Source organism: Chlorocebus sabaeus, chromosome 18 (genome assembly GCF_047675955.1).
Source record: "Chlorocebus sabaeus isolate Y175 chromosome 18, mChlSab1.0.hap1, whole genome shotgun sequence".
Lineage (NCBI taxonomy): Eukaryota > Metazoa > Chordata > Mammalia > Primates > Cercopithecidae > Chlorocebus > Chlorocebus sabaeus.
Window position 1 is genome coordinate 56,520,843 of NC_132921.1, and position 14,965 is coordinate 56,535,807.

A 14,965-nucleotide genomic window follows, 5' to 3' on the forward strand; every position below is an offset into this window, starting at 1 on the left:
TCCTCCTGCATGGCCCACAGGACCTGGCACATGCTGTCACAGCACCCAGCATGCCCCATGTCATTATTTAGTGATAGATGTGTCTCCCTGATTTGGCTCATCTCTGTGTACCCATCACAGTGCTGGGGGTACAATGGACACGTGACAAAATAAAGGTATCACTAACTGGAAGCTATTTGATAAACACTCTTTTCAAGAAGACAAGGAAGCAGGCAGAATGTGAAAGAAATAGAAGTTGAGGCAAACAACACATCTCCCACAGCTCTCGGGCCATACACTACCTGCACCGTCACCTGCTGTGTGTGCCTCACAAAGGCATTCTGATGTGAATCAAAACGGAAATTCAGAATATAAAAGATGTGTGAAGCTGGGCATGGTGGTGCACACTTGCAGTCCCAGCTACTTGGAAGCCTGAAGTTGGGGGATCACTTGAGCCTAGGAGTTCAAGACCAGCCTGGGCAACATAGCCAGATCCTGCATCTTTAAAAAAAAAAAAAAAAGTATGAGAATTTGCTTAGAAATATTAGAGACAGGACAGACTTTAATAATCTCTCCTTTGAGAGTAAGACCAGATAGAGTGAACTGTGGGGTGTTAGCCCCTCTAACTGGAAGAACGGTGGTGTTTCTGTCTAGCAGACTATTTGCATTTCTTCCAACCCCTCATGGCACTACCCTCTTTAAATGCAGTTAATGTATGTAGTCAGCTAATTTGTCCATTGCTTTAAGTTCAGACCCAGTTCTTACATTTATCTGGCTCAAAAACTGACTGACATTGCCAGGCTGCATATGAATTTTTTTTTAATACTACCAGTGTTCCTAGAAATTTTGCATAAATCAAAATGAATTCTAGTGCTGTGTCCTCAGGCAAACCACCTCATCTCTCTGGGCTTCAAGTCCTCGTTCTGAAATCTGACTCTATGGCTAGAGTTCAACCCAGTTTTAAAATTCCTAAGCCTTGATTGGATCTGATCCTTAGGGAATGCAGTTTTAAGCAAATCTAATATACAGAAAAGTCCAGGTTTACTAAGAAATCAACGAAGGGGTTTGGGAGTACAGCACTTCTCGAAGTTATAATGCCAGTCACCTAGGGATCTTGTTAAAATGCAGATTCTCACTGAGTGGCTCTGAGGTGGGGCTGGGGTTAGCATTTCTAATAAGCTCCCAGCTGATGCCTAGGCTGCTGGTCCATGGACCATACTTTGAGTAACATGCCTGCTATGCTAAAACCTTATCTTGCCAAGACCAGGATGACCAATTTCACCAAAAAGCAATAGTGGAAGAGAGGAAGGGATGGTGTATTCATTTGCTAGGGCTGCCATAACAAAGCACCACAGACTGGGTGGCTTAAACAACAGAAATTAATCTTCTCACTGTTCTGAAGGGCCAAAAATCCAAGATCAAGGTGTCGGCAGGGGTCAGTTGCTTCTGAGGGCTGTCAGAGAAGACTGTTCCATCCAAGCCGTTCTCCTTGACTTGGAGATGGCCAACTTCCCCCTCTTTCTTCACATGAAGTAAGGATACACACACCCTATGTGTGTGTCTGTGTCAGTATCTTCTCCTCTTACAAGGACACCAGTCATTGGATTATGGCCCATCCTGATTCTGTCACTGTGACTTATCTCTTTAAAGGCCTTACCTCAGAATGCAGTCACCTTCTGCGGTGCTGGGGGTTGGGGCTTCAATGCATAAATTTGGGGAGGTCACAGTTCAGCCCATCACAGACGGGGATCTTCCACCCATTGTCCTGTCCTTCTTTGAGACAGCTACTAGATGGGTTAACCACATGCCAGGTAGTGCTTAGAACCAAGCAACCTGTCCTTCAGAGTTGCTCATAAACCCTGTGGACTCTGCAATAGTACTGGCGGTTAGATACAGTCACAGCTGACCGTAGAGTGATATCAGTGCTAATTAATAGGTTGATGTTGCAGGGCAGCAACATGCTTCATGGTTTTATTGCTGGCCCTGTCTTGCTCAACACGTTTATGCACAAGTTGAATGAACACAGAAAGCATGCTTATGAAATTTGTGGATGACACAAGGTTGAGAGGGAAAACCAATTGTATAGTTGATTGAAGAACTTGAACTCCAATGTTCTCAGTAAGTGACAGAATCAAAATGATTGTGACTAGCTAAGAATAACAGGCCTAAACAAACAAAATGAAGTATAACCAGATATAGTTAAATTTTCCTCTTTAGGTTGATCAAGGCAACTATCAGTTAGAAAGGCGCATCCCAAACTTCAGTGCTCATCACAATCCCCGAGGTATCTTGCTAGAAAGAAGCATCTGACTCAAAAGGTCTGGGGTGGGGGCTGGGCATGGTGGCTCATGCCTGTAATTCCAACACTTTGGGAGGCCGAGGCAGGAGGATTGCTTCATCTCAGGAGTTTAAGACCAGCCTGGGAAACATGGCAAAACCCCATCTCTACAAAAAACCCAAAAATTAGCTGGATGTGGCCGGGTGTAGTGACTCACGCCTGTAATCCTAGCACTTTGGGAGGCTGAGGTGGGAGGATTGCCTGAGCTCAGGAGTTTAAGACCAGCCTTGGAAACATGGTGAAACCCCATCTCTACTAAAATACAAACAATTAGCTGGGCATGGTGGTATGCACCTGTAATCCCAGCTACTCAGGAGGCTAAGGCAGGAGAATCACTTGAACCCAGGAGGCAGAGGTTGCAGTGAGCCAGGATTGCATCACTGCATTCTAGCCTGGACAACACAGTGAGACTCTGTCTCAAAAATAAATACATTTAAAAAAAATAAAAAAAATTAGCAGGATGTGGTGGCGCATACCTGTGGTCCCAGCTACTTGGGAGGCTGAGACAAGGAGATCACTTGAGGTCAGGAGTTCGAGACCAGCTGGGCAACATGGTGAATATATATATACACAAAAATTAGCCGGGTATGGTGACACACACTGGTAGTCCCAGCTACTCCAGAGGCTGAGGTAGGAGAATCACCTGAACCTGGGAGGCAGAGGTTCCACTGAGCTGAGATTGCACTATTGCACTCCAGCCTGGGTGACAGAGCAAGATCCCATCTCAAAAACAAAACAAAATAAAGTCAGGGGCAGGGCTTGAATCCTGCATTTCTTGCAAGTTCCCAGGTGATACCAATGCTGCTGGTCCATGGGCCACACTGAATAGTGAGAGTGAAAAGCACTAGGATGATTAATCAGTCTTACTTTGTACCTACAGAATTATGGAATTCTAAGTAGTTAACGGGCACTGTCTTTCCTACTCCTGAAGCCCCACCTGCTGTGCTGCATTTACCGTGGAGAGCCATATTTTAACGTGGCCTTTATGATATTAGAATACAACCAAGACAACAAAAAAATACTGAGAAATCTAGAATCTCCGCTGTGAGAACCGAAGGAGCTGGGATCCATCAGCCTGCAGAAAGGAATAATAAGTTCAGGAAAGAAACAGGTAGCTTTCCTTAGATTTTTAAAATACTGTCAAGTGAGAGAGAGCAGCCCTAAGCATTTAAAGAAAATCTCAGTGTAGCGTGTAGGGATCAAGAGTCCAGGCTCTGGGGTTGGACAGATCCACCTTCAAATCTCAACAGCACTGCTTTCTCTGTGACTTCCAGTAAATTACCTAGTCTCTTGACATACCAGTGTCCTTATCATATAATAAAAATATTAACAGCAGTAGCCATCTGTATTAGTTAATTCAGCTATGCTAACTGCTATCACAGAAATATTGTGTTAGTGGCTCACACATCAGAGGCTTCTCACCTGTGTGTAGTCCAAAATGTGTGTTCTGGATTAGCAGGCAGCTTTGCACTAAACAAAGATTCAGTGACACAAGGCTCCTTCCATCTGGTGGCTCTGCCATTTTCATCACCAACCTTCCAAGGTCACCATGAAAGGGAAAGAGCATGAAAGATCATGCATGGAGGCCGGGAGCAGTGGCTCGTGCCTGTAATCCCAGCACTTTGGGAGGCTGAGGGGGTAAGATCACTTGACCTTAGAGTTCGAGGCCAGCCTGGGCAACCTAGTGAAACCTTGTCTCTACTAAAAATACAGAAATTAGCTGGATATGGTGCTATGTGCCTGTGATCTCAGTGACTCGGGAGCCTGAGGTGGGAGAATCACTTGAGCCTGGGAAGTCAAGGCTGCAGTGAGCCAAGATCGTGTCACTGCATTCCAGACTAAGTGAGAGGGCAAGACCCTGTCTCAAATAAATAAATAAAAAGTTCATGCATGGCAGGTTTTCATGAGCCATATCTGAAAGTGTCATACATCCCTTCTGCCCACATGTCATTGGCTGGACCTCAGGCACCAGGCCACATTTAACTATGATGAGGCTTAAAAATGTGGTCTAGCTGCACAGCCAGGGGAAAATGAGTTCAGTGAACAGCTAGCCCCTCTCTGCCACTCTCTATCACAAGGCTGTTGTGAGGATTAAGTTAGATAATGCAGGTAAGATGCTTAGTTTGACACGGTATCTGATACATAGGGGTCAGCAAGTTGCTACCGCTATGTGCTTTTGGAGGAAAAAAGGTAAGTCCCAAATATTAAATTATAGGAAGGCAGATTTCAAAATCAAACCAAGACAGAACATAAAGAATAACAGTACAGTTCAATTGTGAATACTAGGATACGGTAGAACTATTCTAGTAGAAGGTTTGTTTCAGGGATGCTGAAGGGAATTCCTTTAGTAGATGAAACACTGAACTGGGTAACCTTTAGATATGCTCAGGAATATCAAGAACCTTGGGCTTCACACATGTAGCTTGATTCTAAGGGGATTTATGTTTAAATGTGGTAGAGTAGATCACATCAGCATTGTCATTCTTTGTAACCTAGTCTGCATCTTAATCATCAATATCACTCAGTAACCCCGAAACAGACTTAAGCAGATAGAGGTTACAAAATCCCATCTTTTGCTTGGTTTGACATCTTTCTCTCCTTATCTCCATGCCTACCTCTGTATATTTCCAAAAGATGAATTAAAAACGTAATCTTGGGAACCTCAGACCTGAGTCCTCCCTGGAGATAACTGAAGAGACTGGGTCATGAAAGAAATGTATCTAGTAGCTGATCGTTCCTATGTTAACATCTTAGGCCAAGCCTGCTGTTTTCAGATCTTTACAGACTGCATTAGATAGATTTTTCTGCAAGATTCTCCCTAGAGTTATATGGAAACTTATTCTAAGGGCCTTTTCCCCAAACCCCTGCCAACTATTGGTCTAGTTATTCAATACATTCATACGTAGTAGACAGAGGATGGCTTTTTAAAATTACAGTAGGCAAAACACATATTCTTTTTAAAATGAATTAAGATCTGTTTAATATTCTAGGCACAAAAGAAATCTGACAAGAATCTGTACTGCCTGTAAAGATCTTCAACTCACAACTTGCCACCAACTCCCAGTTCCAGAGGCTAATGCCCAATCGTGGCATCTGCGGTTCAGTCAATAAAGCTACTCTTGATATTTCTCTAATTTCCAAGTCTGCTTGGTGATGCATCTCTCCCCAGTCATTCTGAGTTTTGCTCCCTCCTTTCCTTCTCCAATAACATAGGTCTCCACCTGAAAAGCAAGCCTGCCAGCGTTAGATCAATTAACTTGTTTGGTTTAGTGGTACCCAGACCCCTAGCTGCTTTTGGAAGCAAACAGAGAACAGTTACTGACATTTTCCAAATATTAGCATGTTCTCATTTTAGGAGAACTAGAGTCTCTTGAAGTTCTTGGAGATAGAACCTTGGTATATTTCTATTTAAAATGTTCTATTACTTGGTAACTGTTAGAACCAACACTTCCACATGAAATAAATTTATGATTTGCTCATAGTGTGGAGAATTTCCTTAAGAACTGTTAACATGTAAATAGCGTGCAAAATCTCAAGTCTTCTGAATACATTCACTTGACTATATGGTACTACTCTAAACACCAGGACGACACTGTCTTAACCACACCAAGTCATTTCTCAGGACAGTCACCTACTAGGAACTTCCCGACCTTGCCTGAAGTGGAAGAGAAGTGAAAAAAGGTGAAAACCAGTCTCTGGACAGACCTCAAGATGCTATGTTTCCAGTGTAAAGAGACACAAAATCAACCCCTACACATCTTAGCCATAAGATTTTCGCTATTATTAAAGCCAGGGATAGAAAGTAGAAGAGCTATCAGGAATATAAAGTCACAAGGCATATGCTCCTGTGGTGGGTTGAACAGTAACCTCCCAAAATTCACACTGACCTGGAACTTCAAAGGGGACCTTATTTGGAAACAGGGTCTTTGCAGAGGTAACTAGTTAAAGGTGAAGATGAGATTATACACTTGTGTGTAGTCCAAGTGAGGGCCCTCAGGGAGGAGGGCCCTCCAACTGGTGTTCTTATAAGAGGAGGAGAGGACACAGACAGACACAGAGAAGACCATGTGAAGACAGATGTAGACACTGGCATTTTGTTCCCACAGCCAGCAGCTTCCAGAGGCTGGAAGAGGCAAGGAAGGATTCTCCCCTAGAGCCTTTAGAGTGAGGGCGGCCCTGCCGACCTTGGATTCGGGCTTCTAGCCTCCAGAACTGTGAGAATAAATTTCTGTTGCCTTAAGTCACCCAGTTTGTGTCATTTGTTACAGCAGCCCTAGAAAACGAATGCAGCCAATATAGGTCAATGGCAATGCTTGTGTTAGTTTTTAATTGGGGTCTAGCCCAGCAGCACACACACACTTTACGATAATGGCAGAAAGCACAGAAGACACAAAGCACTATTTGTTCAATTTTCTTCCTTCCCTTAGCATTAAAGGCAACCACTATCACTTTCATAAGAATTAAGATTGCTAAGAAGTACCCAGTGAGATTAAACTATCGAGAATTGAAAGTTTAAAGGACCTATGGAGACCCCTAGCACAACTTCCCACTTGTATTTAGGGAATTGGAGGCCTCAGCCATATGATGTTGTCAAGAAGCCAACCATCAAGTCCTGACCTTTCCTTCATTCTCAGGCAAAGCCTCCATTAATATCACAAATAGGAAAAGTTATCAGTCTTATAGCCTAACCCTCAAAAGTTACATTTCTATACTAGCTTTGAATCTAAATAATTTGCATAGAGTTATGGCAATTTTTCTTCCACAATACCTTAACATGTAGAGAACCCTGCAAGCAATGACAAGACGAAATGGGTACTTTCATTTCACCCATAACAACAGCAAATTGAAATCACCTTCAACAAATCCACATGCTATTTGAGGAAATGAGAAACATGGCCTCAACATAACTTTGAGGGACAGAATTCAAAAACGATGCTTCATTCTCCTACTTGTTTTTCTTCTCATTTCCCCCAGCATTTCCAAAAGTACATGAGTAAGACACAACGCTGGCTCAACAATGTGATCTAAAACATCTACAGAGTTAGCACAGGAAAAAGGGCTAGAAAGAAATGCATCAAAATGTTAACAGTGCCACATGTGTTTTCATTTTCCTTATATTTTTATTTTCCAAATTTTCTGCAATGAGAATATATCACTCTTATAATCAAGGGAAAGTCTTTGAGGAAGATGAAAGGTTTACAGGCAACCCTTTAACTCCTTTTCTAAAATTTCTTTGAAAGAGAAACTGTGAACAATTTACCTAGACAACAAAGGTGGGGGACTCTACTGTATCTTCTTTTGTACCATTTGAATTTGGACAGTGTGTGTGTGTGTGTGTGTATATATACATATATATATATATATATATATATATATATATATATATAAATTGTCCCCATCTTACATTTCCAAAATTTGCCTTTTCTCCCCTACGTGACCATCATAACTAGTCAAAGTAAATATTTTCTTTACTAAACATATTTTCTCGTTTTGGGCCTCTCAATCTTTTGCCTTAGAAGGCCCTAGAATATAAGACTTAAGAGTATTTTGGGTATCAGGTATCCCATCAGGGATCACTCCCAGGAATCTCAGATTTAGATCATCCCTATTCTGATCTAGTCATTAATTTTTAATCAGAAATATAAATCTTACAGAAAAGAGGTTGGAGCAATCCTAAATTCAGGTTGGTTTCCAGGATACCAGTGGTTCATGGTGGGAGGATGCTGTCAGAGAAACTTTATAATTACAACTGGAACACTCAATCCTTCCCTTAAATGACTTTTCGTCTTTCCCTCTCCCCACCTCCTCATCTTAGGAAATCTCTACTCCCCTTATGTTGCATGCCTCTTTGGTAAAGAAACACTGTGATTTACAAAATAGTAAGAAAACTTGTGACTAAACCCCTTGAGGAAACAGTCATGTGTTGTTTTCCCAAAGACTACAGCAAGATTCTACCAAGACTCCTGACCTGGAACACAGTATAAATTGAATTAAGAATAACAGGGTTTTGAAAATGGCAAAGGACAGATCAGTATGCTGTCATATGCAAATAAAGGGGGAATATACAACTATGGGCTTATATATATTGACTATGCTGGAAAGATATGTTGAAATTGGCAAAAGTGGGTGAATCTAGGGAGGGGAGCAGGGGACTTGGGAAGGTCTGAGTAAGATATTCTGCTATGCTTTTTTATACTGTTTGAATATTCACCATGTATCTATTGTGTTTTCAAGTACTGACATGGCTTCTTCACTGCTTCCAATTCCACAGGAAACTTACTAGGCAAAGCCACAGACATAAGAATTATTCTGACAAGTGGCTCCCCTGTATTATCGTACCTTTCTCCTCCTAGCCTCCCCATTACCCAATCCCCAGTGCAATAGATAACAATCTCACATGATCTTAGACTGTCTATAAATAAGACACTAAGGTGCATGCATTCAGTCAGTGACTTTCATCAATATAATATGGTACTGGAGGCCAGGCATGGTGGCTCACATCTATAATCCCAGCACTTTGGGAGGCCAAGGCGGGAGGATCACCTGAGGTCAGGAGTTTGAGACCAGCCTGGCCAACATGGAGAAACCCCATCTCTGCTAAAAATACAAAAATTAGCTGGGTATGGTGGCACGTGCCTGTAAACCCAGCTACTCAGGAGGCTGAGGCAGGAGAATTGCTTGAACTTGGGAGGCGGAGGTTGCAGTGAGCCAAGATGGTGCCACTGCACTCCAGCCTGGGCAACAGAGTGAGACTCTGTCTCAAAAAAAAAAAAAAAAAAAAACGGTACTAGAGGCCGACAGGAAGTAGAACTACGCCATTCCAAAATCTATAAAACAGTAATAACCAACATACATGGCCATGTGCCACATAATTATAATACTTATTTTTATAGTACCTTGTCTATGTTTAGGTATGTTTAGAAACACAAATCGTTACCATTGTGTTACAATTGCTGTATTCAGTACAGTAACAGGCTGTACAGGTTTGTAACCTATGAGAAACAGGCTACGCCATATAGCCTAGGTGTGCAGTAGGCTACACCATTTAGGTTTAAGTATACTCTATGGTATTTGTGCGACAAAGTTGCCTGATGCATTTCTTAGAACATATCCCCATCGTCTCTGTCATTCAGCGATGCAGGACTGTATACTATTCACTCCATGTTCTAGCGCTGTTCACACATAAAGCACTTAGAACAGTGCTTTACATATGACAACGCAATCAAGTCCCCCAACCACCTCACAGGTGGTTCCTATTACATACACGCAAGAAAACAAAGGCACAGAAAAGTTGAATAATTTGCCAAGGTCACACACTGGAAAGAGGCAGGACTAAGATGGGAAGCCAGGGTATGCTCTCGCCCATAGCAATACTGCTTCAGTACCACCCATGGTAAAAGAACTTGGAGAGATGGCAACCTAACATTATTTTAAGAGTTGCCATTAAAATTGCTCTCACTGTGGTTTACCAACAAAGCCAAAAGTCTTTAAATGAGTTCCTCAGGAATATTTTCTTCCTACAAATATTCAGTGTGGCAAGGTCTACATAGGCTGTGATGCTCCTACTTTATATATCTGTAGTACTTTCTGTATCTATATACCGTGTATAGTAATATACTCTATTACTTTATATTTCTATATCTCACCGAATCAGCCAGTGTTCAGCTATATGATGATCAACGCTTTCAGTTTCTTTTTCGGTACAGCACAGTCTCTCAATTGTTTACCAGAAGAAAAATAACAAAAATATCTACTGAAGACCAACTTCCAACTGATGAAACAACTTCAGCAAAAAAGCAAATTGCACCAATGTGATACAGCTGAAATGCATATGAAAATATTAAGCAGTATTAAAAAGTCAGAAAAGATGCTGATATCAGCTATAAATCATGTCCACATGTAAAACAAAAATAGTTCGGAGAGGCATATGAAAGTGTTTAAAAAGACAGAAATGTTAAAAACAAAATAAAAACTGACTAGGTCATGTGTAAACATGTGACACATTATAGTTTTATCTCTGCACAATCACTGAGACTTGTTGAGGAAAAAGTTTTATAAACAGTTGGTTGACAGTACAACTAGGCAAAGAGATAAAGTCCAAACTAATCAACTTGAGAACTTGGTTCCGTATTTTTCTAAAGAATATGCCTTAACACGGCTTGTGTTCTCTGTTGTAACCATGACTAGTATAACTATTCTTAATTCTAAATAAAGTTTTTCCATAATTCTTACAAAATTTACCTCAAATGCAGGTCTTAAGAAATATTAAAGTTTACTTTTTTATTGTAAAGAGAAGAATCAAAAATGTTCAGCAGGAGACCATTTGAAAGATCGTTCAGTCATATTAAAAGTAAATGCGGGCTGGGCACAGTGGCTCACACCTGTAATCCCAGCACTTTGGGAGGCAAAGGCGGGTGGATTACTTGGGGTCAGGAGTTCAAGACCAGCCTGAGCAATGCAGTGAAACCCCGCCTATGCTAAAAATACAAAATTAGACGGGTGTGGTGGCACAACCCTGTAATCCCAGCTACTTGGGAGGCTGAGGCAGGAGAATCGCTTGAACCCACGAGGCAGAGGTTGCAATGAGCCAAAATCACGCCACTGCACACCAGCCTGGGCGACAGAGCAAGACTCCATCTCAAAAAAAAAAAAAAAAAAAAAAAAGGTCAGTGGGTTTGGGAGTGGTGGCTTACACCTGTAATCTTAGCACTTTGGGAGGCTGACGCAGGAGGATCACTTGAGCCCAGGAGTTCAATACCAGTCTGTGCAACACAGCAACGACCCATCTCTACAAAAAAAATGACAAAATTTAGCTGGGCAAGGTGGTACTTATCAGTAGTTCCAGCTACTTGGGAGGCTGAGGTGGGAGGACCGCCTGAGCCCAAGAATTTAAGGTTACAGTGAGCCATCATTACACAACTGCACTCCAGCCTCAGGTGACAGAGTAAGACCCTGGGTCTAAAATATAGAAACAAATAAAAGTAAATATATGAAATGGGTAGTTTTTTAATGTAAAATACACTTCAGTAGAGTTGCTTTAAAAAAGTAAACAGATGGAGAATTTCTGGTACTTTTTAGCGTTCATCACCCAAGACAAATACATGTATATGTGTATCTAAACACACACACACACACACACACTTTTGAGATGGAGTCTCACTCTGTCACCCAGGCTGGAGTGCAATGGCATGATCTCAGCTCACTGCAACCTCTCCCTCCCGGGTTCAAATGATTCTCCTGCCTCAGCCTCCCCAGTAGATGGGATTACAGGCACCCAACACCCCATCTGGCTAATTTTTGTATTTTTAGTAGAGATGGGGTTTCACCACGTTGGCCAGGCTGGTCTTGAACTGCTGACATCAAGTGATCCACCCACCTTGGCCTCCCAAAGTGCTGGGATTACAGGCGTGAGCCACCGTGCCAGGCCACATTTTGTTTTGAGATGGGATCTTGTTCTGTCACCCAGGCTGGCGTGCAGTGGTGTGATCATAGCTCACTGCAGCTTCAATCTCCTGGGCTCAAGCAATTCTCCTGCTTCGCCCTCCTGAGTTGCTGGGACTACAGGTGCACATAACCACACCCAGCTAATTCTTTCATTTTTTGTAGAGGTGGGTCTTGCTATGTTGCCCAGGCTGTCTCAAACTTAGCCTCAAGCAATCCTCCCACCTCGGCCTCCCTAAGTGCTGGGGATTACAGGTATGAGGCCCAGCTGCAAAATAAATATTGAAGGCAGAGGGTCATGAACTCCAATGCCTAAATGAATCAGGCAAGGGAAGGTAAACTTATGCCTGTGTATCTAAAGTAGACAGCTGCTGGTTAGCTCTGATGGATTGTTGCCACCAGGGTACAGCTAGGGATTCCCGATCTTCTAATTTCTCAAAAGAAACGGAAATATAGATTCTTATGAATTAAAACACTGGCAATACTGTCTGAGTCAAGGAGAATGCATTTGTAGATCAAATCTACTCCAAGGCCACCATTCTGCAAACTGCACAGAAGAATACCTTGGACGCACTTATTTGTTCTTTCTTAAGATATATTTCACAAGACAAAGTTTAAAAATAAATTTTGAAAAATACCTTAGTAAAAAACCCTCATGGGCAAGAAAAGCTTTTGCAATGAGTATGCTTAGCTTTCTTTGTGAATCAAATAGCCTGCAAATTTACAACTATGTCAAATAAAGTGATACAACAACTTGGATCTGAAGTGAGTTTCTGGAACCAAAAATGTCCACACTCCAAAGTAACTCACAGTCCGAGCTAGGAAAAATTCACAGCCCAGCAATGTGAGCACATCAGGGGCTAACTACTAAGGACAATGGTTTTCAAAGTCAGTGACTAAGCAAAGTTATTCTTATAATAAAATAATTATTTTAATGAAGTATTTGAAATAATTTTAAACATCTGATCAGTAAGATTATACATAAATGAGTAGGCTGCACTTTACAAAAAATAAAGGTAAGCATTTAAATATACAAAAACAACTTTGGATAAAGATCTCTTCTTAAAGTACTCCTTTAACATTCACATAATTTATAGCATTTTACATAACTTGCTGAAACAAAAAAAAGTGGCCAATTTAAAATTTACTATAGTGTAGAATGTGGCCATAACAGTCCCAATGGGAAGAACAGGATGCAGAATAACATACGTGAGGTGGTTTTTTTTGCTCTGAATTCTTATAAGTATAGCATTTCCCATTTCCGAAATACCTTCTTGGAGGATTCAATCATTTTTTTCTGTATGTGATTCTAACTACAGTGATTATTTTTCACCAGCTGTATTCCACACACGTGGAATTTTCTTTTTTTTCTTTTTTTAAAGAGGGTTTGCTTTGTCCATCAGCTTCTTCCTCAGGTGAACACATATAACTTGCTTCTCATATTTAGAGCTCATATTCCGAAGAGTGAGATACTGACAGTACCTTTTAAGTACAGAATCCAACATAAAGTCCTATTGTTAAAAATTTCTCATCATCAATTAGGATTTTTTAAATGTGCCAACACGCTTAAAACTTAGGATAACTAAAATACATTATGACAGAAGGAACTACAAAAACTATCCTTCTTGGGATTTAAAACAATACAAAACAAAAAATAACATTTTCCTTTCAAAATACTATAATTTGAAAACATCTGGTACATTCTCCTTTCTGGTTGTGCTGTGATTTTTTTCCCCATCAACAAAACATGTACCAATTGTTTTGGAGTTCCGATTCTACCTCTTCCCCTCTTGGGCGTATGAAGCACATTTCCTGTTTTATGATACCATTTTCACATTCCCCTCATCAGTTTGAAAGCAATGCCTTAACGTTCCTTCTAATACTTTGCACCTTTTCTGTTTTTTCAACAAGATACATTGGTAGATTTAATTTTAAGGTTTCCCTGATAAGGACGTCCCCTCACTTGGTACCAGAAACGGCATATGGTGATATGAAGCAGAGAATTAGCAATCGCAGGCACAATCTATCCCCATTTGTCTCGTTTTGACAACATTGGAACTCAGCCGACCAAAGTCACCACAGGCCCTACTCTGTGGTCTGTCATGTACAGAAGGTGACTGTCATAGTTAGCTAAGCAACTTCTGATTCCTGCCCAGAAAACCTACCACTTTAGGACAGGTTCAATATAGAATGACATAGTCATTCTTGTATTTTCTTACACCTCTTCCTTTCTCCTGCATCTCAATGCATGCTGTATTAGGGAAGGACACCTCACCTGCTACAATTCGGCAGATGAGGCAGGTAGTAACAAACAGGGCCTTAACTTGCTTTAATTTAATGCACAGATGGGCAGATGCCGAATTCTGTGCAAAGTGTATTTCATAACCGATTTTCAGAAGACAAAGATGAATTTGAGTCTGTAAGAGCCCCATGGGATGGATAGGTAAGAGTTAATATAGTTTCTAACTGTAAACAATGCTCTTTCAATGTTGGTGATTATTTTCCAGAAATTGAAATTTCAGGACAGTGCAACAATGCTCTTTGTGTCTTCTTTGGCAGTAAATAGCAAGGATCTGGATGGAGAGTGGAGTGGTCACTTCAGAAGGGCCAGGTATAGAGCTCGAGAATACTTCATCTCCCGTTCCTGTTCCATACAAAATATCAAGTCCCTGAGGCAGACTCTCGTGATTCTTGGACGATGCAATTGTTTGGTGGCTGTCAGGCTGGATGTCCCAGAAGCAAGAAGGTTGTCTTTTAAGCCCTAAAAATAATAAAAGGAAAAGCAATTTGAAACAAAAATCTTTCATAAAGGGAAAGCCTGTCAATTCTAGCATGTAAGAGCCCACTACCCCCTGGTCACTGGGTTAGGTACTGGAGATAATAGAATGATGAAGACCTAACCCTGTCCTCCAGCAGCCAGCCTCAAATGGCCACTAAACCTATCACCTGAGCTCATTCATTCCTTCCTTCTCACCTGCAGCATGGCAATAGCCTCTGAAGTGGTTTCTCCATTTCCAGGCTCTACTTGGCTCCATTCTTTCCAGTGCATTGCAGGCCAGCCTTTCCCTCTTTAAAGGCCTTACACAAATCTTTTGAGAGTGATAGATGTGTTTATCACTTCGATTGTGGTGATGATTTCATAGCTGTATGCATACATAAAAATCTATCAAAGGTATACTTTAAATGTATGCAGTCCTTTGTATGTCA

The 14,965-nt window shown here is 41.3% G+C and overlaps 1 protein-coding gene across 3 annotated transcripts in view; it reads right to left on the bottom strand.

Annotated features, from left to right (window-relative positions):
* Positions 1 to 12,667: 12,667 nt before the first annotated feature.
* The window catches only part of TAF4B (TATA-box binding protein associated factor 4b), a 165,369-nt gene continuing 163,071 nt past the window's right edge, over positions 12,668 to 14,965 (bottom strand). For all 3 annotated transcript variants that reach the window (XM_037982427.2, XM_037982426.2, XM_007974399.3), the window contains one exon: positions 12,668 to 14,519. In XM_037982427.2, the coding sequence (XP_037838355.2) occupies positions 14,352 to 14,519 (168 nt within the window). In that variant the 3' untranslated portion in view covers positions 12,668 to 14,351. The remainder of the gene's footprint in view (positions 14,520 to 14,965) is intronic.